We start from the raw sequence: 22,274 nt of genomic DNA, 5'->3' as shown, positions 1-22,274 counted from the left end.
TGTTCAATGGGTTGATGCTTAAATTTAACAGGTCAGGAGTGTGTAAGTCTGTTGTGCAACAAACAATCCATGGTGTATTCCTTCTCCCCCCCCCCCCCCTTGTCTCTCTCTCTCTATAGTTCATCAAGGTAAGACTCGTTCGGTCCTCTTGGCATGCCTCAGTAATCATCCTCTATCCTATCAGTTTAGTTTGGGAACATTCCAGAACTCGGTCTCTAAAGAATGTTTGAACTCATTCCGATATTCTACTTCCTGTCCTTCTCGTCAGGGATCCATTCCAGGCTCACAATGAGCGCATGCGTCAGATGATGCGGAGCTTCTCGGATCCCTTCGGCCGAGACTTCGCCCCCAGTGTGATGGACAGGCGGGACCGGGGCCATGGTAACCAGGGGCAACCAGGCTCCAGTTTAGCACTAAGGGATGGACATAGAGTAAGATCATCTCTCCCCCCCCCCCCTCTCTCTCTCTTGTTAGTTTCAGACTCAATCATGTTTAGAAGTTATTTTGTGTTTACATGATGGCCTGTGGTTGTCAGGTCTGTCTTCCTTGGTTATAGCATGGAAATACTGCATGAGTCAGCTCTACCATAGAGGACCTCTGATTGTGTGTATGTGACTGGTTGACCTACATACCCCTCGTGTAGGTCAGTGAGTGTAACATCTCAAACACATGGTCAAACTCACCTTCATAGCCCCTCTGTTAGACATGCTTGATACATAATCCCGGCCTCTTGATCCTACCACAGCACTGATCACAGACACACGCACTCACACACACACACACCTCAAACTACTGAGACTTTAAAAAATATTTCTTATGAGTTTTAATTAACCCTGCAAGTCGTTGCATTATCTATTTGTATTTGATATTGATGTTCTTACCTTGCTTTTATAATCTTAACTGTTAACACTTTGAGATTTTCTTCAAATGTAAAGTGCATTACAAATCAAATCTATTATTATTATTATTATTACATACGCACGCGCTTAACACACACATGCACTCAGACACACACCGACACACACTCTCACACACAAACAGTCACACACACACAGTCTCACACACACAATGAGTGAGGTTTACCAGGGTCAGTGTGGACAGCAGCCATGGCTGTGTAATGTGATCTCTTTATCACTGATGTGCTGCTTCTCAACAGCAGCGGAGCAGAGCCTGGCTGCAGGGGGGGGGGCAGGGTTATGTGGAGGGTAACCGAGGGGGTTGGGGTGGGGGGGGGGGTGGGGGGGGGGGGGGTAGGGTGCTGCTCCCAGACTCCCACACCCCCTGCATAGTTATCTTTATCCACAGGGAGAGGTATTTATAGGACTTTGATCCACTGACACACAGCTTTTGGACACCTTGTCCCCAGGGCACCGTCACCCTCCAGTCTGTCAGATTTGAAACATTTTCAAGGTTTCGATGCAGTCTCTTGATCCAAGTCTGCAAACATACAAAAAAGTATATTTTTTGTAATTTTACGAAAAGCGTGGCAAGGTGAGGAAACGTCTGTGTCCTTCGGATCCATTCACCAATCAGAACACTGTAAAATCCCAGTCCCTTTTCAGTAGCGCCTTCCACGCCCACCAGGTCTGTCTTAGAGCGGCAAGCTCCTTAAACTAGATATCTGCAGTGGGGTGGGGTGGGGGGGGGGAGAAGACCCAGGAGAGCCTGCTTACAGGAGAGCTGCGAAGAACACACGTCAAAATACACTGGTTTGTTTTGGCAGCAGCCTGGTTCGAGGTTACGACTATCTGGGCTAAACCGGGACATCTACATTTCACTGCTTTACCTGGGATACCTACAGAAATATTGTTAAAGGGATTACACTCACAGATGTTGAAAAGGTATCTCGAAAGACTACATAGACCAGCAGACTAGTGCAGTTGCTTTGTTGTAGTGTTTTGAGTGTTAATGTAGTATTGCAGTTGTGGTGTTTTGTTGAGGTTGGTGTAGTAGCCTAGTTGATTGATGTTTTGGTGTAGTATTATATTGTAGAGGTCGGTGTTTCGTTGTAGTAATGTTTTGTAAAGGCTGGTGGTGGGTGTTTTTGATGTCATGTTTACATCTTGTTGTTGTTTTCCTCTCTAAGCATTTGTTTGGCAAAGCGTCCTGGCATGAACACACAGTTATTATGACCCACAGATCTGCCCTGCATAGCTCCCCAGTATCAGGTGCACTGTGTGGAACTTCCCTTCAAACATCTGTGCCCTGTGTGGATCCTCTGCCTCAAACACACACACACACACACACACACACACAGTACTGTATTGGCCTATTAGGTGTCACTCTCACTACCTGCTTACTTAATATCACCTTTCAGGCGGCTAAATTAGGGACAGCTAATGTGCTGTCTATAATCAGAGTAGACATAGGTTCAAGTGCTATATTGATTTCATGTTTTGTTTTGAGGTAGTTTAGCTCCATTACAGCTAAAGATTCCTAGGCCTAGCTGGTTCTAGGAGCCATTCTTCCAAAGCACGCCTCTCTCAGGGATCCGTCCTAGCAGTTCCCAGAACACATGCCTTCAGAGCTCATCTCTCACCATGGTGGTTCACAGACAGCTGGCCTCTGCTACCCAGCTGGCCTCTACCAGCCCGCCCACCCTACCCCCCCCCTCCCCCCTACCCCCCCACACACACCCTCTGGCAAGGAAACCTAGCCTGCTAGTTACAGGAACCCATTGTGTGATTGTGGAACAGTTCCTAGAATCCGCACCTTGAAATAACAGCAAGTGGGCCTCTTTGCCCCCTACCTCTCACCTAGGGGAATAGAGATGGGGTGAGCTGGGCCTGGGACAGGGACAGGGAGTCAGGACAGGACAGGGAGACAGGACAGGACAGGGAGTCAGGACAGGACAGGGAGACAGGACAGGACAGGGAGTCAGGACAGGACAAGGAGACAGGACAGGACAGGGAGACAGGACAGAACAGGGAGACAGGACAGGACAGGGAGTCAGGACAGGACAGGGAGACAGGACAGGACAGGACAGGGAGACAGGACAGGACAGGGAGACAGGACAGGGAGACAGGACAGAACAGGGAGACAGGACAGGACAGGGAGACAGGACAGGGAGACAGGACAGGACAGGGAGACAGGACAGGGAGACGGGACAGGACAGGGAGACAGGACAGGACAGGGAGACAGGACAGGGAGACGGGACAGGACAGGGAGACAGGACAGGACAGGGAGACAGGACAGGACAGGACAGGGAGACAGGACAGAACAGGGAGACAGGACAGGACAGGGAGACAGGACAGGACAGGGAGACAGGACAGGGAGACAAGACAGGAACAGAGAGATAGGGAGACAGGCCAGATAAATGACACAGAACAGGGAGACAGGACAGGACAGGGAGACAGGACAGGACAGGGAGACAGGACAGGACATGGAGACAGGACAGATAAATGACACAGAACAGGGAGTCAGGACAGGACAGGGAGACAGGACAGGACAGGGAGACACAACAGAGAGACAGGCCAGGACAGGGAGCCAGGCCAGGACAGGGAGCCAGGCCAGGACAAAACCCAAAATAATGTGTTAAAGACCCCCTCCATCCATGCTCTACATTTTGCACTCTCACCCTCTCCTTGTCCAGCTGTCTATAAATACACACCAGTGCTCCAAAAGGAACCAGCATGTATTAGTGCAGAGATTCCTCCGGGAAGTATAATTGGCTGTGGACTTCATAGATCCCCATCAGCCGGGAGCGTTTTACATCACAGTGACCTTTGGAAAGAGCTGAGTGGGCGGGCTGGGGCCACTGCTGTTGACCCGGCCAGGTCTGCAGCCCATCCAGAGCTTCCCAGAATGAGGTTCTGTTTCAGCGCTAAAGCCCACCCTAATCCCAGGCAGCATGGCCCAATTACACACACTGCACCGGGCTCTCAACACCATGGTGACCCCTGTCCTGCACGCACGCACCCACACGCTCACACACACATACTCTCACACACACACACACTCTCATACACCAAACACAAACATATGTTCTCTCAAACACCACTCATACACACATCTAGGCCTGCATTTACACACCACATACACCAAAACACTCACACACACACACACGCATAAAACACCACTGTGATCCTTGTACCATGCACGAACTCACTGACCCCGGCCAGACTGCTGTGATGTTTGTCCAGGACTGCAGGGTCATAAACACCCCAAGGGACTGGTCAGAGGTGATGAAGGAGGGATGGTTCGCCTCTCCTCCTGTCCTTCTCCCTGTGGGCAGGCCAGGCCGGTTCAAGGCCTTGTGCAGCACAGGAACTGTGTCAGGAGCTTAGTAGCCGCCGCGCTCAGTAAAATGACCCGAGAACAAAGCCTTGAGAACCTTGAAGAACGTTTGATGGATTGTGTAGTAATGTCCTTTGACAGGACATGAACATGTGTGTGCGCAAATGTGCATGTATGCTAGAATAGTCACACCTTTGTCTGATTCCATGCTATTAGATTCTAGGCTAGGCTAGGCTAGGCCAAGCTATGCCATGCTATGCTAACTTCTGACTGTTACGATGTGCTGCTTCTTCAGGGGATGAGTCAGTCTCTTTCTCCCTTCGGCAGTGGTGACAGCACGGTCAGTAAGCCTAACCCTAACCAACGCTGTTTGAATTTTTAAACGTTTGACAGACATGCAGCATGCGCCAACACTAACCCAGCCCAGACAGCTTAACCCTGTTTAACACACTCTCTCAGCATGGGGGAATCTTCTGGTAGGTGCAGGAGATAGCTATAGCAGACATATCCACATATTAGGTTACTCTTGGGCCATAGAGTTGATCTATCTCAGCTGTCTATACTGGCTGATGAGGACACTTGCTCTTTTTTTTTTTTTGGGGGGGGGGGGGGGGGGGGGCGAAGGGGAGGGGATGGGGGGTTCTGTTATGACCTATAGACATTAAACAGTAAAGTAAACATTGATATCTCATATCAGCTGCAGCTCTGTTGATGTGTAGCAGGTGTTAGAAGTGGGGCTGGAGGAGATGTGTTAATAGTGATCTCCGTGCTGTGGCCAGGGGCCTCTCTAAATAAAGGGCTGCCCAGTAAGGTCTGGTCTCTGATCAAGCCCTTCAGATACCTGAAGAGGGAACACTGCTTTATAATTATACGGCATTGGTGTGTGTGTGTGCATGTGTGCGTGTGCATGCATGTGCGTATGTGTGTGTGTGTGTGTGTAGATATTTACTGGATATGGCTGTTTTATGAGCTGGTAATGCCAGTCCACCAGCTGGCATACTGGGGCAGGTCAGTGAGCAGGGCAGGCAGGCTGACTTGGAAAGCTACAGTTCTGCTTTGTGTAATGGAATGGAAGTGTTCTTCCAGATATATCAACGGCTGTGTTGTGTTGTATTCTGGGGAAGGTTATGAAGCACTTTAACCTGTGTGTTTGTATCTAACCACAGGTCGTTAAACTGTAGGAAATGTTTACAGGCATTTGTTCAAACTTGTAAACTTTCTCCATGATGAGAACATATACATGCAACCTCAACACAACCTCTATTTAACCTCTGAACAACCTCTGACAATCAAGTGACAAACTCTCCTTTTCTCTTTCTTTCTTTCTCTCTCTGTCTCTCTCACTCTCTCTCTCTCTCTCTCTCTCTCTCTCTCTCTCTCTCTCTCTCTCTCTCTCTCTCTCTCTCTCTCTCTCTCTCTCTCTCTCTCTCTGTCTCTCTCTCTCTCTCTCTCTCTCTCTCTCTCTCACTCTCTCTCTCTGTCTCTCTCCCCTCCCAGGACATGGAGGTGAGGAATCCCTTCAACATGTTTGACAGCATGATGGTGGGAATGAGGAGCAGGATGGAGGACATGCACCGAAACTTTGTGAGTGATTTAAGGCTGTTGTCTCCATGTGTGTGTGTGTCTGTGTGTATAGTCATACCTATCTGTGTTTGTGTACAGTATGTGTTTACTCATGTCTACCTGTGTGTGTGCGTGTGTGTGTGCGTGTGTGCGTGTGTGTGTTCCCCAGGAGAACCTGTCGACAGACTCCAACAGTCACTCGTTCAGCTCCTCGTCAGTGATGACCTACTCCAAGGTTGGGGATGAAGCCCCCAAGGTGTTCCAGGCCTCCTCACAGACACGCCGCGCACCAGGAGGGGTAGGGAACACTCCGGAACACACCCCAACATGACATGACATGCAAGGACACGCCTTAACATGCCACAACATGACATGCTCGGACACTCGGATGCTGATGGTTTTGATTGTCTGTCCCTGGCCCAGATCAAGGAGACGAGGCAAGCTGTGCGGGACTCGGAGAGCGGCCTAGAGAAGATGTCCATCGGCCACCACATCCAGGACCGAGGTCACGTGATGGAGAAGAAACACAACAAGAAGACTGGGGAGAAAGAGCTCAACCAGGACTTTGAGAACCTGGACGAATGTAAGACCGCCACAAACACACCAATAGACACACACACACATACACACACATATACACCAATAGATACACACACACACACAGATAGATACGCACACACATCAATAGACACGCACACATACAGGGATAGATACATGCTGCACACAGATAGATACACACACACAAATACACACACAGATAGATTGAGACTGTACGCACGTGTGATCTGACCTCTGACCCCATCTCTCCAGCTGAGGCTCAGTCCTTCGATGAGGAGTGGCAGAGGGAGGTGTCCAAGTTCAGACCTTCTGCCCCCATGTCGTCTCTGGAAGCCCCCAGGCCCCCCCGGGTCGTCCAGCGTGCCGCCCTCACCGGCCCCCAGCAGGGCCACAGGTCAGTACCACACACACACAGATAGATGCACACACACACACACGTGCATCAGAAAACCCAGTACAAACAGTGACCCAACACCATGACACCTTACACCATACGTTTCACCCAGTCCTGTAACCTAAGCGGTACAGTCACTTTTCAAGTTCATGAATGTCTAGACGTAACTGTGTGTCTGTGTTCCCCTCTCTCCTCCTCAGGAACAAGCCTGCCACAGAAGGCAAGCAACAATCGCACTTCGATAACCTCAATGTGACAGGAACTGGGGTGCCCAAGCAGTAGGCGTGTATGTATGTGTGTTTATGTGTGTATGCTAATAAAGCTCTCTTCAACAGCTACACACTGGTGCTTCACATGCAGTACATGCTCCTCTCTCTACATGTATGTTCCTCAGGGACATACATGTTAGTCCACACACGTGTCTCCCTCATCACAGTGTAGCAACCTAATCACAGGAATGTTGACATTAAGCTAAAAGAAAATGCAGAAATGATTTATTTCCTTAAAAAATGTGGGTAAAATAGTGTTTAGAATCACATTTGGCCACCTTTGTTTTATAGCTGTGTCGTCCTGCCAAAGGGGTGGGATTTGTAACTAATTTGTGACTAATTTTGATTGGTTCCTCAATGCCAGTCAAGCTTACTTAAGCATAGCTAAACCTACTGAAGTGTTAGTGAAATGCAGTAGCACACACCAGGAAACGCATAAGCTATCAAGTTCAAATGATCTCAAAAGTTATTTCAAAACAGTACAAGGACACAAACTTCTGATAGAAACAGAAGTTTCAAAGCACTGGTATGGTATAACTAGATTTTCGCAACTGTAAAGTATCAATTAGGCATACATTTCGAAGGTCATGAATACAAAGTCGCAATCTGCCTCTGCTTGTTCTCCATTGGTCATAAATGCACCAAAAGGACACTAAGGTATATTAATGCATTTACATGGCTGAGCTCTGTAAGTGCACTTAGACATCCTGTCTGTATGTAATTATATTTGGAAGTTTAGTAGTGGGCACTGTTCTATAAAATGTAATGTATCTGCTGTAATCTTTGTAAAAAAAAAAAGAAGATGATTATACCCTTTTTATATTGTTACTTTTTGCAAACGTTTTCTGTTTTGCATTCAGTTGTCTACTCTGTTCCGGTCAAGATGAAAATGTCTTGAGTGCTATTCTAAAAGAGTCTCTTGGAATCTTTACAGATTGTATTTTGGTCTTTGGTTCATTGGTTTCAAATGAAAATAAATGTCTTTAAAGAGTCTCTCCTTGAAAAATTGGGCGTGTTTGTAAATTATTTGTTGCACTGTGTATCTAAACTTTAACTTACGATGTAGAGCAGGCCTGCTTGTGTGCAGCATGTGTGTTTTTGGGGTGGCTGTAGTGTGCTTGCATGTATGTGTGTTGGGGGGGGGTAGTGTTGGTGTGTTTGGGGGGGTGTAGTGTGTGTGGTATTTTTAGGGCAGACCTGTCAGTGACTCAGAGCCTTCTGAGCTGTCTCACACAGCTGTTAGGAGATCAGTGACATCACATGCACTGTCATGTGCTTTGTGATTGAGCTATGCCTCATTTATCAGTGTGAACTCCACTAAGACCACAACTTTAGTCTGTAGTAAGATATGTACCACATGTCAATCAGTAAGATGTAGATCCATCCATTCTTTCAAGCTTTATTTAATCAAAGTCAATCTGATTAATTTATTTTTATAACTTTCATTTGCCATCCAAAAGCCTACAAACTACTTTACTTGATGCATGTCCACATCCCCTGCCATCTCTTGGAAGTTTCTTGAACAATAATGAAACCTTGTAGCCATCATTCAGACACTTCTCTCCCAGTGTCCAAATGTGGAATGCCAACATAGAACATGAAGTGCATGTTGGGGAGGGAGAGAGAGGGGCGGTCATGGGTCTCCTGTGTCACGTCTCAACACCCAGAGGTGTGTTTACGTGACAGAGACCATGAGTCACCAAGGATCGCTGCCCTCTCAGGGGGTCAGGGCAAGACTGGATCCCAGAGAACACCTGCATGGCCTGGGTAGCTGGTTAGAGCTACCCCCCTCCCTGGACACTAGTCTGGAGCTAAGAGGAACTGATAGATCTTTAACTTCAAAGTATTTTCTTCCTAACTTTGCTTTTAACACAGCTTTAACACAAAAATACCAGTTTGTTGATGGTGTTGTTTCAATGACTACAATATACACAAACACATTCGATAAGAAATGTTTTATTAACAAAGCTGGCAAGTTTTAGCGTAAAGGTTTTTTGTTTCGTTTTTTATCTGAAAGCATTATGTGTGCTACAACACTTTTGCCACCTGGTGGTCATATTGTATAACTACACCATATTTACATCCTCCAATACAAAGCAAGAAAAAACAAAATAACCTCAATCATTATTATGATGGATCATAATAGTGGAACAATCAATCAAGAGTCCGTATCTCCTACATAATGCCTTGCGGTTGTCCCTTGCCTGCAATCTTCTTGGAACACTCCAGCAGGGCGTTGTGAATGTCTTTGGCACAGGAGATCTGAGACTTGATCATGCTGAGGTACTGCGAATAGGACAGGGACTCCGTCTGCACTGTGTCTGGCTTGGTCGCCGTGGGAACCAGGTTAGGGGAGTGCTTGGCGCTGTCGATGCTCTGGGAGAGACACTCGTAAGCCAGCCGCTGGGAAGGTGAGAAAAGGATTTGAGATTAATCAATCTTTCTTCCTTTTTTTAACAAAAGAAATTGTGGAGGGAGAGGACTGTTGAATTTTCTACTGATGTAGTCTTGAGAGGGAGTGTGAGAGGGAGAATGAGAAAGACAAATACAGGGAGAGAGAGTGAGTGAGTGAGAGATGAGTGACACATGGATAGAGTGTCTTACCAAGCACAGTTCCAGTTGATCACAAAGGGCATAGAACTCCTCCAGGCTCTTATCAAAGCGCTGTACAGAAGCATCGCTGCTCTTACTGAAACAACACAAAACACACATGTAATTTACGTAAAAAAAAAAAGCATTATTCTACTTGTCTGGCGTGCATTTGCATGTACGCTACTTACATTCCATTATCGATCGAAGTATTGTGTCCTAGATTCAGGGATGCAATCTTCATCACATTCTATAAATGAGAAATAGTACAGTATTATTCAAATTATATAGCGTAATCATTTGTTTTACTGACATTGAGGCCTTACAGGGGTGTAAGTGCACAGTTCTGATAGGAAATTGCATTACTGTAAAAATTAAATAAAGTATCGAGATTTTTCTTTATTTATTTTTTTTTAAATGTGTGTATTAATCAACTTATAGTAAATTCTGGACTTTCGTTTAATTAATTACATTTAAGTTTAAAACAGCTTTGTAGCCTACTAATAAGCTAAAAGATACATTCTCAATCGATTCGACAACCAGTTACAGCCAGTGCGGCTGAAAAACGAAGAACACCAACGTGTGCGTACCTGAAGACTCTCTTTCAGCTGAGGAATCAACATTTTAAATCGATGAACAGGGTCAAAATCTTGCTGTTGACTCAACTGCTGTTGTTGTAAAGAAGCAGCTTGCTGCATTCCAGCTTGTGAAATCGGTACACCGGGTTGTTGGGCTGCCATTTTGACAGACTTGCTCTCGCTCTGGCTAGAACATCAACTACCGGGATCCCAGACTCTGGCGCATTTCAAAATAAGAGCCGACTAAGAAAGGCCCCTTGGTGGCGTTGTTGTTTCCTACAGAAACCCCGTAGTTCAGAGCGCCATTCGATTACTGCAACACTATCCAAAATGGCAGGAGCTGATGGAGACGATTCCCTTTACCCCATTGCCGTGCTCATTGATGAGCTGCGGAATGAGGATGTTCAGGTAAGAATAAATGTTTTGTTAATAATTTTGAGAGTTTATGCGACCATTTTCTGTCATTTATTTTAGTAGTGGCTATGCCTGTGTTTGAAATACACGGTTGCTATTTACCGACATATCCCAGCCGAGGCCTTGGCCTGTCTGCAGCCGGGCGGACCCAGCCTTTTTGCTAAGCTAACTAACTTGCCAACGTTAGCTAGCTGACAATATTGCGGATTGGTAGCTACGAATTACGAAGTGGGCACCATTTATTTATTTATTTATTCATAAATTTTCTAAATATATGATAATATGAACACATGGATGGTATTTAATTAAAGTACGCGACCAAGCCAAGTAGATATAGCTAACCAGGTCACTGGGTTAATGTTGGCTATGCTAGTTCTGGCTCGCATTCAATGACCGTGATTAGCTAGCCAGGCTGGTTGGCTAGTTCTAACGACATTAGCATAACATCAGCTATCAACTGGGTAAATTCGGTTAACCGACTTGCAAACGCATCTATCGCAATCTTATTGGCGTTATGACGTGTACTAACCCTGTGAATATTACTAAGAAAGCGCTTTCTAGTTGTGTACAGACACTGTACAGTACCGTGGCTATCTAATTAAAATCACAGCCCGCATCTTTTCGCCCACGAATCAAGCTAGCTATGCAAGTCCTAACATGGATCTAAACGTTTGATAAGTTCCTGACGATTGACGTTAGCCTAGCAAGATTCATTTCCATGTCATATAATGATTTTTAATTTTATTTTTTCTCTGCAGCTGCGATTGAACAGCATTAAGAAGCTGTCCACCATCGCTTTGGCCTTGGGAGTGGAGCGGACCCGCACTGAACTCCTCCCCTTCCTCACAGGTAGGAGGGAACACCTGACACAAGGCCTCAGCTGACAGGCAGAGGTTCATTAGAATCCTGTCATCCAGTTGTCATTCTATCGAAGCCTCAGTCTACACTACTAGAGTTTACTATGAGATATTAACGCCAGTTAGGCAAACTAGACAAGATGGCCCAGTATGCTGTATGCATGAAATCCTTGAAACAGTGAAAACAATGTTTAAGCTCTAGGGTGATAAAGTTTGACGGTAGTGAAACGATTTAGTGGTCTTCTTACGATTGATTGATTAATGTATTGACTGTGGGATGGGACTTGGGCAGACACCATCTATGATGAGGACGAGGTACTCCTGGCCCTGGCAGAGCAGCTGGGAAACTTCACCATGCTGGTTGGAGGACCAGAGTACGTCCACTGTCTGCTGGTGAGTACCACTGGTTCTACTGGAGGGGTTGAGAGAGCAGTGGTGAAGACTTACCCCTCAAAACTCGGATTTGGATTGAGATTTCAGTTTCTCAGTCTTAAATGGCCTTGATTTCTGTATTAGAAACTAATTAAATGGGAAGTCAACAAACATGTTATTGCACATGACAATCTACCTCTATCTCTCTGTCTAGTGTCATCATCTTCTGTGTGTGTGTGTGTGTGTGTGTGTGTGTGTGTGTGTGTGTGTGTGTGTGTGTGTGTGTGTGTGTGTGTGTGTGTGTGTGTGTGTGTGTGTGTGTGTGTGTGTGTGTGTGTGTGTGTGTGTGTGTGTGTGTGTGTGTGTGTGTGTGTGTGTGTGTGTGTGTGTGTGTGTGTGTGTGTGTGTGTGTGTGTGTGTGTGTGTGTGTGTTCCTCCCTCCCTCCAGCCCCCCCTGGAGAGCCTGGCCACAGTGGAGGAGACAGTAGTGAGGGACAAGGCTGTGGAGTCTCTGCGGAAGATCTCCCAGGAGCACTCCCCCGTGGACCTGGAGGTGCACTTTGAGCCCCTGGTCAAGCGCCTGGCCAGCGGGGACTGGTTCACCTCCCGCACCTCCGCCTGCGGCCTGTTCAGTGTCTGCTACCCACGTGTGTCCAGCACCGTGAAGGCAGAGATCCGCCAGTGAGTACACCCCCCCCCCCCCCCTGAGGGTATAACTTGTTTGGGGTGTCTGTTTTTGCTGGCTTACATTGTGTGAAGGGGGCTTGTGCACTTCTAGTTGACCACATTGTCAGTGAAGACTTCCTTGTACATTTCAATCCTCTTATGTAAAGGGGTTAGCTCTTGAACATGCAGCTTTGCTATGAAAACACCTTGTGTTGTGAGAGACAACACGGAGCTTGCAGCGGTAGTCTGTCCTGATGGCTCGGTGACCTCCCCCCTCCCCAGGCACTTCCGCACGCTGTGCTCAGACGACACGCCCATGGTGCGCCGCGCCGCCGCCTCCAAGCTGGGCGAGTTCGCCAAGGTCCTGGAGCTGGACTATGTCAAGTCTGACATCATCTCGCTCTTCACCGCCCTGGCCTCCGATGAGCAGGTACACTACTACACAACACACACAGACACAGACATGAGGCAGGTACGAACACCACACACACACAACAGTAACAAACACCACATACAACTACAAACATAACATACAAAGCTAAATCAAGTGTCGTTGGAAATGGACCCCCAGTCGTCCCTCCTGTCTCGATGACTCTCGATGTTACATTGATACATGTTACAACTGGAGCTGTGTTGCCCCCCTCTCCTCCTGCCGTCTCCAGGACTCGGTGCGTCTGTTGGCGGTGGAGGCGTGCGTGAGCATCGCCACCCTGCTGCCCCAGGAGGACCTGGAGACCCTGGTGATGCCCACCCTGCGCCAGGCTGCCGAGGACAAGTCTTGGAGGGTTCGCTACATGGTGGCCGACAAGTTCTCTGAGGTAGGCATTGTGTGTGTGTCTGCTGTTGTCTCTGTGGTGGCTGAGGTAGGCCGGGGCTGGACATGTCAGATTCACAGTGTTAAATCACTGATATTCACATCTATATAAACTGTATAACCGTTCCAGTGTTATACATACAGTATAAGAGGACTTCCACAGAGTCCTCCATTTTCTTTTGTTTCCTTCCGACGTGATATTTTAGAAATATCTACTGGCTGTGAAGCCACAGTTGTCCTGTGTCCTCCATGTAACACACTTCTGAATACTTACTTTGTGTGTGTGTGTTCCTGCAGCTCCAGAAGGCTGTGGGTCCAGAGATCACCAAGAACGACCTGGTCCCGGCCTTCCAGAACCTTCTGAAGGACTGTGAGGCCGAGGTCCGCGCGGCCGCCGCCAACAAGGTCAAAGGTGAGCGTTGATCCTGGATGCTGACTCGTGATTTCTTTCGTACCCCAGAGATTGCTGAAACGGATTGATACGTTTTCAGACCTCAATGTGCCTCAACCTAAACCTCAACAAGATGACGCACAGCTGCTCCCAAAATAATCCTGTCTATTCTAGAACTTCTAGAGCCATGTTCCATCCCCTCTCTCGGTTAATCTGTAGTTCTACTCTTGTTGTCGTCATCAGAGTTCTGCGAGAACCTTCCAGAAGACAGCAGAGAGACCATCATCATGACTCACATCCTTCCCTGCGTCAAGGTAACGTACACTTCGCCCAAACCAACCCTCTCCACACGTCAGTGTTCGCCCTATCAGAAGCTCGGCCCAAGTGGTGTCAGTACTGAGACATGAGATGTTGGGACCAGAGGAGCTTGTGTTTCCAGAGGCTAGCATCATGAGTTCTGCTGCAGCACTGACGTAAGACTCACCAGGCTGTTCCTGCTTTTCTCTGAAATGCAGACGAAAATTCTGGTTGTATTTACACTCCCACGGTGAATCGTTTCTTAGTTTGTGCCGAGTCTCAGTGGTGATTGAGCAGTTGATGTTGTGTTCTGAAACATTCAATGCAGACTGGGTCGATGTAATGGTCGTCACGGTGCTGTGTGTAGTGCTGTCCAGCAGAGGGCGGTGTCTACTTGTTTCTCCATGGCTGACAGCAGGGAGGACTGTCCAGTGGGCTGCTGTTCATATGGGTGCTCAATGGGGGTTTAGTCCAATTAACACAATGTTTTTCAACGATCATTGTGTTGATGATTCTGGAGAAGTGTTTGTCCTAGTCTCTGACTATAAGTGAGTTGTTATGGGCCAATTCTAAACATATTTATTTTCCATTCAAAATCCATTCTAGGATTGCTCGTTTAATTTTAGATTGTTTTGCACCAATCTCAATAAGAGCTCTTCATAGAATGGTGTTTTTCTTGTGTCTGGACACTTGGTGTAAACAGCTCAGATTGATGTCCCCCCCCCTCTCTCTCTCACACACACACACGCACACACACACATTCTCTGTCTGAATGTGTGTGCGCCAGCTCCTGCTTACCCTGTCAAAACGGGAGCCAGGCAGCTCTGGTGACAGACTCACACGCCTCGGAACACCCAGGGCTCAGCCAACAGCCCCACCTTCTAGAGTGCTGACTTACCCAACCGCCAGCGACATCAGTGTTGCCTCAGGGCCTGAGACGCCCCCCTGCTAACACAACTGATCTGCTGTCCAGAGTGGTGTCTTCTGATGGCTGGAGTTGGCATTTAGTTTAGAGTTAAGAACACAGGGGTTTCTGTTTTGGTTTCAAATTTTTCTGAAAATGTGTTAGTTAAGGTGGTAGGGTGGGGTTTGCCGTCAGACTGGGGGGGATGGGGGGGCTAGTTTGTGCGATAGACTACTGCGTTCTGCAGAAAAGGGGAAACTCGTGTTGGTCACGGTTTGGTATGGAAGAGAGAACAGGACAACGGTGGATATCACCCAAAAAAATAAAACAGTGACGTGGTTAAAACGGCAAGCGTGTGTTGCTTAATCGGCTGCCTTAACTGAAAAGTTCTGCAGGAAACCCTGAGAACCACCATATGCATATCATGTCTCTTACTCTTGTAATAATGTACTAATTTAGAAGGTACTATTTAATCCAAAATTACAAATTTGGGGGGGGGGGGATTGAACCTGCAACTTCTTGATCTGCAGTCAAATGTTTCACTACTGAGTGATCCATCCATGTGTTGTACTGTAGTTTGTGTTTAGCAGTAAGTGTCATGTGTTTCCTGTTGTGTAGTGGTTAACTGAGTGTGTCCCACCTGGTGTGTCCCTGTGTAGGAGCTGGTGTCTGATACCAACCAGCATGTGAAGTCTGCCCTGGCCTCCGTCATCATGGGCCTGTCCACCATCCTGGGCAAAGACAACACCGTGGAGCACCTGCTGCCCCTCTTCCTGGCTCAGCTCAAAGATGAGGTAGGTCTACTGCTACACTGGTGCTGTCTAGAGGGGGGGTAGGCATACTGCCACATGGTGCTGTCTAGAGGGGGGGTAGGCCTACTGCCACATGGTGCTGTCTAGAGGGGGGGTAGGTCTACTGCTACACTGGTGCTGTCTAGAGGGGGGGTAGGCCTACTGCCACATGGTGCTGTCTAGAGGGGGGGTAGGCCTACTGCCACATGGTGCTGTCTAGAGGGGGGGTAGGCCTACTGCCACATGGTGCTGTCTAGAGGGGGGGTAGGCCTACTGCCACATGGTGCTGTCTAGAGGGGGGGTAGGCCTACTGCCACATGGTGCTGTCTAGAGGGGGGTAGGCCTACTGCCTCATGGTGCTGTCTAGAGGGGGGTAGGCCTACTGCCACATGGTGCTGTCTAGAGGGGGGAAGGTCTACTGCTACTATGTTTGGGGGGGGGGGGTAGGCCTACTGGTGCACTGTTTTTATTAAAGGAAGTAGGCCTAATGATGCTAGTGTTTACTGTTGAATGGAAGTTGGTCTTGCTGCTACAGGCCTATTAGATTGCAGGAAATGTAAGGATATTGATCAGATGGCTACATTTCAAGAACAGTGTGTTTTTTATCAAACCACCTCTGGGTTTAATATCCTGCCAGCCTACCACAGTCCGTGTAGCTGTCTCACTAGAAGGTACTAGTGGCTGTGAGGGCTACAGCCTGCTGGACTGTATGTAGGTCATCCTTCCAGAACGGCAGGTCTCAGGGGTTGATCCTGTGACTCATCCCTGGCCTGCTGCGGCCTGATAGCTGGCTGGCTGCTGGGTCATACCTGCCCCAAGGCCATCAGACAGGTTCTTGGTAAGCGGCATTAACCTGGTTGTGGTTTGCCTGTGTGGATCCCAGGCACACTGTGTCTGGGCCAGGCCCAGTAAGATTGGTAGCTTCTAACGCCTGCACCTGGGGCCTTCAGGAGGTGATCTCTGTGCTCAGTAGTGCAGCAGTCCCTGGTAGCAGCCTCCCTTTACCTGATGGGATTCCAGCTGATGGGATGTAATTGGTGTGGGCGTGGCCTCAGCGCCGGCCTGCCTGCAGGTGTGCAGGAGATGAGAAGGTGTCAGAGTTAAAGCTCATTTGTGCACAGGCCCAGACGTCTGACCGAGGCTCCTATTAAAAGATGGCCTAGTTGTCTCCGCTCATATCTGACGTTGTCTTCACACTCCTGCCCCCCCCCCTCCCCGTATCTGCTTTTTGACTGAATCAGTCAAGGTCTCCTCGCTGTTCTAGTTTGCTGATGACTAAACCAAACCCAAGCAGAGGAGAAAAGGAAGGAAATATATTTCAACACTTCTGACACATTCTGTCACTCCTTTCCTCCCTCCCACCCACCCTTGCTCTCCTTCTCCTTCGCTCTCCTTCTCTCTCCTTCCTTCTCTCCATCACTCTTTCTGTCCCTCCAGTGCCCTGAGGTTCGTCTGAACATCATCTCCAACCTGGACTGCGTCAACGAGGTGATTGGGATCCGCCAGCTGTCTCAGTCGCTGCTGCCTGCCATCGTGGAGCTGGCGGAGGACGCCAAGTGGAGGGTCCGCCTGGCCATCATAGAGTACATGCCCCTGCTGGCAGGACAGCTGGTGAGACACATACTTTTACTGCTTTGAAATCAGACGTTTGAAAGCTAGTGTCTACCTTTTGATCTGGGAGCCTGTACTGACCTGTGTGTGTGTGTGTGTGTGTGTGTGTGTGTCTTCAGGGAGTGGAGTTCTTTGATGAGAAGCTCAACACACTGTGCATGGCCTGGCTCATCGACCACGGTAAGACCCTTCACCTCCAGGTCACAGGCAGGTCTGTAGGACCCTGGAGAGCTGGGTGGAGGAGCTGGGCCTGGGTGGGTGTGGGTGGGTGGGGTACTGCATCTGGGTGTCTAGACAGTAGAGACGGTGTTCTGCGCCTTGTGTGCCGGTCTCCAGACAGCCTTTGAGTAGCTACTGTATCAGTGTAGTGTTTGTTTTGGTTCAATATCTTCATGGGGGTTGTTTGTTTTGTTTTCCAGTGTATGCCATCCGGGAGGCTGCCACCTGTAACTTGATGAAGTTGGTGGAGAAGTTTGGGGCAGAGTGGGCACAGAACACCATCGTACCCAAGGTGCTGGGCATGGCCAATGACCCCAACTACCTCCACAGGATGACCACGCTGTTCTGCATCAACGTGAGTACACACACACACCATGCCTGTTCAGCCGGGATGGGTCTTCCTTAAAGAAATCCAGACTTCGTAATTTAACCCTAATACTAGGAAAGCTTCTTACAAGGGATAACATTTTGATGACTGGACCAGGGACTTTCTGTAGCTGTTCCATCCATTTCTCACAGCACACACCCCCCCCCCCTCTTTGCTTCTCACACACAAACACAACATACCCAAAACACCATCCACTCACACACATTCACTCTCACACACCCAAGACGGCCCGCGCGCACTACACACAGTCCGCTTGTCTTGAGCCGCTCCTCCCCGTGTGTGCCCCCAGGCCCTGTCTGAGGCGTGTGGTCAGGACATCACCACCAAGCACATGCTGCCCGTGGTCCTGAAGATGTCCAACGACCAGGTGGCCAACGTGCGCTTCAACGTGGCCAAGTCCTTACAGAAGATCGGGCCTGTCCTGGAGAGCAGGTACTGTGTGTGTCAGGAGGTGTTGTGGTGCTATCGCCTGCAGACGGGAGGGGTGTGTGTTTGTGTTGCGTGTATGGTAGGGTAACAGACTGTTGTGTCCCTGCAGTGCCCTGCAGACAGAGGTGAAGCCAGTGCTGGAGAAGCTGGCCACAGACACAGACATGGATGTCAAGTATTTTGCCCAAGAGGCCATCAGTGGTACGTACACACACACACACACACACTCGCATGCACTTAAAATTGAGATTTGTTGCCATTTGAAGGCATCTTGTTTTAGCCGTCAGGTATTGTTCTAATTCTGTCCCTCCCCTCCTTTCTTTCTGCTTGTTCCTATGTCCTCAGTCCTAGCCCTGGCATAATCCACCCGACACAGATAACCAAGTCTCCAGACGTCAGAGAGATCCCTTTTCACACGACAAAGATATTTATTGATGTTCAGGAGTAACTGGTTCATCTAGAACTAACAGAGCCGTTCTCACACTTTCTCTCTCTCTCTTTCTCTTTGTCCCTTTTTACTTTTGCCTGATGAATGGGCGATACCTGTCCACCTCACCCCCACCCCCCGTCTCTCCTCCCCTCCAGGCTGTACATGACGCCCCCCTGCCACTAATAAAGCTGCTTTGTAAGAAGTGCATGCTCTGTGTTGTAGTGCTGTGTGACCTAGAACCAGCAACATTCCTCCATGCTATCCTGTACCTCTGGCCTGCTCCGCCAGGCGCCTGGCGTCAACATCCCATCTCACAGGACCCCGGTGGCTGTGAGAGGCAAAATGCCCCCCCTCATGCACCAGGTGGGGGGGGACTCCCACCCCGGGCGAGGGTCAGAGCCCGTCCTGTCTTTTCTGATGTGGACCAGGGTGAGGGGCCAGAGCCATGCTACTGCACGGAGAACACGTACTCATTAAGCTGTGTTCCCTCCTCCCTCCCTCCCCTGTGTCAGGACACACGGCCCAGGTCAGCCAGAGACATGATTTGCTCTTAATGTTCTAGGGCTGTAATAGGGGACCGCCACAGTCAGCGGGAGTTGCTCCAGAATGGCTTTTCTCTGCATTTAGCGTTGGGCTAATCACAAGCCTCTTTTCTAAGTCATGTTGTTAAGTTGATTTGTTCAGAGGGAACAGGGGTGGTCTTTCCTGCAATCTTCATATTGCTCTTAATTGTTTGCGTGCCAATTACTTGGATAAGCAATAGCGTCTTTTTGTTACTTTTTTTTTTTTTTTTTTTTAGGCATCAGTATGGTTAAACCCCTTCAGTATCCTAGTGGTGTTTAAGGCTGAGAGAGACCTCTTCCTAAGGAGATAAGCTCGGTGGATAGGGTGCCTGGAGGGACTTCTGAAAGCTAGTTGATGTTAGGTGAATATGGCACAGTATGATCAACGGGTCTGAGGGGGGAGGGTGGGGATGGGGTCTGACATGGCTCTGGACCTACAACTCTTTGTTTAATGTGTCCCTGTGTGAAACACCCCCATTCTCCCCTCCCCACGATGTTCTCTCTTAAATAAACTTTGATTGTTGATTGTCCTTTATCATGACTGTTGGTTTTATTGAAACTCGGTAACCTGTACAACGATCTTAACTGAATAAAGTACCACAAAGACCACGGTCAACTTCCTCATGCCTTTTTCTCAGCCTTGTTCCCCTGGTTTATAAAGTAATCTATTCATAGCTGCACTAAAACTCTAAGTTCAACATTCAGCTATTTTCTGCTCAGTGAGTCATTGCGTACAGGGGTCGTCACGATGTTAGCTAGAACGCATTATCACTTCAGTCAGAGCTGCTGTGGACATTTAGCTGGAATAGAGTGAGTCAGAGTAAAGAAACTGCTGCAGTTCTCTACTTGGGAATAGTTTGAAATGGCAGTAATTACATCACTGTTTTGTTGACTAACTTCAGTTTCTAGAACTGCTTTTAAAATCCTTTAACTCTGGGAAACCATTAAAAAAAGGTTCATTGAGATTCTCTCATAGTTTCCCAGAACAAGGGTGAGTGTTTGGGCTCCTCTGACGGGCCTGGTAAGTTAGTCAGCTCCAGCCCGACTGCATGGGGATCCAGAGGAGTAGATTGTTGTCCTTTTTGGTTGACTGAGGAATGGCAGCTGGGGAGATGAAAGAGGGGCACCCAGGGGAGGAGTGACCCTAGGAGACCCAGAGGGAACCACGCAAGGCTGCATAACAGCAGCTTCTGACGGCCAGCGCACACCTGGCCAACCCTGCTGCTGTTTCAGCAGGGATGTGGTCTAGATGAGAACCAGGGTTTGGCTACAGCTGCTCATACAGAAATAAGGGTTGGGTTAATAACAGCAGGTACCTCAAGAATATTAGAGACGTTTCTGTGTCATATTAATCCATTCCTATTCATTTATGTTATCGAATGGGTGTCAAAATTAGGTGCTGGTTGTTCATTTTAATGATCAGAGGTAAAGTACAGTATGGATTAAGATACTCATGTATCTGGAAGTGACTGATGACGTCAAATTAACTCGATCTACAGCCTATTGCAGACAATTCACTGGTAACACGCGTGGGTGTCCCACCTACAGTAACCTGTCTTCGCCTCACTAGACGCCCTTGTGTGTGACAATCTCAGCTCCGCTTGTTCTGAGACACCTGTTTTCGAACACAACAGCATTAATCCTCCTTTACTCCTTAAGTCATCACGGCTCTAAGCTTGTTAGGCTAGGAATGTCATCGGGTTTATCAAGTCATGCCAGCACACTTGCTGTATGCCGACGTGCCCACGTAATCAGCCCTGCCCTGTCTTACACACTAATGCATTAGGTCTATCTGCCCATTAAAAACATCAATTTACGTGTTTGTAAATACTGAAATCGTTCTCTGACTCAACCACCGAGTGTTTGACTGCACTACGGCTAAATTACGTATCTAATGGACGGTCGTGACTCTCCATGAATGGAAATCAAGCTCCCGCATGACAACTATTTTGATAAATCCGCTGTGTGTGATTCACCACCCTTCCAAATCATTACCCCACGCCTACGCAGGCACCGCTTCTAGCGCATCATTAGAGGGGGCATAGGCCAGGTTGCTACTACCTACCTCATGAGATGCTGGGTAGTTGAGTCTAACAGTGTGTCAAATCATAACGTCAAAGCTGAGTATTAAGTAGATAGGCCAGTTAGGTTAACTTGACAAAAATGGTAAATGGATGCCTTAGTATGCTTATTTTGGATGAAATTACCAAACATTGAGTCTCAAAGCAGACTGCTCGTTTTAGATCTGTTGGTGCTTTCAAAACTGATTGGCTTGACACTGGGGCCCATCCAGTTGGAAAAGCACTTATAGATCAAAAACATGCAGTGAGTTTGGAACATGTGGTTCCCCATAGACTCAATGTTAGAGCTAGATGTTTTGAGCTAATTGTTTCTATCCTGGGGGTTGTTGCATCAGATCTCATTCATCTGGATGGGTGGTATTGGTCATGTGATCCGATTACCAATCAAGACAAACGATTGTCAGGTGTGTTTCACAAATGAGTAACTAATTATGAGCAAGTGTGACTTTCCACATCCTCATTTGTGGTGGAAGGGATAGCTCAGTGGTTACGTGTACGACTGTGCAGTAACAGGTTGGAGGTTAGAACAGGTTAGCAGGTTACACACAAAAAATACTAAGACACCGTTTTGTTCAATAAACCTTTTTTTTAATCTCAACAGCAAGTTAGCTTATGTGTGGTCAACATCAATGAGAAGGTAAAATATAAAACTGGATTTATTTTCCTCTAGTCTGTTTTTTCTTCTTCCCCATCAGCAGGAGGTGCAATTATGATACTGAAACACGTCCACTAGTACTGTACGTTTCTTCACCACATAAGTCTTCAACTAGTACTCTGAGATATTGCTATAATACTTTTAAATGGCATATACTGATTGACCAAAGAACAGAAAAGCACAACAGAGAAGCCAACAGAGCTCC

At 47.9% G+C, this 22,274-nt stretch overlaps 3 protein-coding genes across 3 annotated transcripts; 2 read left to right on the top strand and 1 right to left on the bottom strand.

Moving 5' to 3' along the window:
- Nucleotides 1-230: 230 nt before the first annotated feature.
- On the top strand, nt 231-8,013 carry mlf1 (myeloid leukemia factor 1; the record flags this gene model as incomplete). The annotated part of the gene is made up of 7 exons (XM_062473439.1): nt 231-431; nt 4,532-4,576; nt 5,734-5,820; nt 5,969-6,097; nt 6,223-6,382; nt 6,610-6,751; nt 6,952-8,013. Coding segments are annotated over 7 exons (846 nt in total), but the record flags the coding sequence as incomplete, so codon positions are not given.
- Nucleotides 8,014-8,960: 947 nt separating this feature from the next.
- Nucleotides 8,961-10,525, bottom strand: med29 (mediator complex subunit 29). The gene is made up of 4 exons (XM_062473197.1): nt 10,200-10,525; nt 9,801-9,859; nt 9,625-9,709; nt 8,961-9,423 (listed from the first exon to the last, which is right to left on the bottom strand). Exons 1-4 carry the CDS (start codon nt 10,347-10,349, stop codon nt 9,196-9,198), a joined length of 522 nt encoding a protein of 173 aa, XP_062329181.1. The 5' UTR covers nt 10,350-10,525; the 3' UTR covers nt 8,961-9,195.
- On the top strand, nt 10,437-19,949 carry ppp2r1bb (protein phosphatase 2, regulatory subunit A, beta b). Its single transcript, XM_062473175.1, has 15 exons — nt 10,437-10,595; nt 11,360-11,450; nt 11,751-11,851; nt 12,279-12,511; nt 12,779-12,926; nt 13,159-13,314; nt 13,608-13,722; nt 13,945-14,015; nt 15,562-15,696; nt 17,131-17,304; nt 17,424-17,484; nt 17,724-17,878; nt 18,201-18,343; nt 18,450-18,541; nt 18,686-19,949. Exons 1-15 carry the CDS (start codon nt 10,518-10,520, stop codon nt 18,700-18,702), a joined length of 1,770 nt encoding a protein of 589 aa, XP_062329159.1. The 5' UTR covers nt 10,437-10,517; the 3' UTR covers nt 18,703-19,949.
- Nucleotides 19,950-22,274: the final 2,325 nt, after the last annotated feature.

The sequence above is a fragment of the Osmerus eperlanus genome, chromosome 11 (assembly GCF_963692335.1).
Source record: "Osmerus eperlanus chromosome 11, fOsmEpe2.1, whole genome shotgun sequence".
Lineage (NCBI taxonomy): Eukaryota > Metazoa > Chordata > Actinopteri > Osmeriformes > Osmeridae > Osmerus > Osmerus eperlanus.
This window is presented reverse-complemented; position numbering and strand designations above follow the sequence as displayed.

Bases quoted from the DNA above. Each gene is read 5' to 3' on its own strand.
- med29 (XM_062473197.1), bottom strand. From the start codon at position 10,349: ATGGCAGCCCAACAACCCGGTGTACCGATTTCACAAGCTGGAATGCAG. The intron at 9,860-10,199 runs GTACGCACACGT...TCTCATTTATAG, and splicing joins AGCTGAAAGAGAGTCTTCAG to AATGTGATGAAGATTGCATC. The intron at 9,424-9,624 runs GTAAGACACTCT...TCACCTTCCCAG, and splicing joins ATCAACTGGAACTGTGCTTG to CGGCTGGCTTACGAGTGTCT.
- ppp2r1bb (XM_062473175.1), top strand. From the start codon at position 10,518: ATGGCAGGAGCTGATGGAGACGATTCCCTTTACCCCATTGCCGTGCTC. The intron at 11,852-12,278 runs GTGAGTACCACT...CCCTCCCTCCAG, and splicing joins AGTACGTCCACTGTCTGCTG to CCCCCCCTGGAGAGCCTGGC. The intron at 18,344-18,449 runs GTACTGTGTGTG...GTGTCCCTGCAG, and splicing joins GGGCCTGTCCTGGAGAGCAG to TGCCCTGCAGACAGAGGTGA.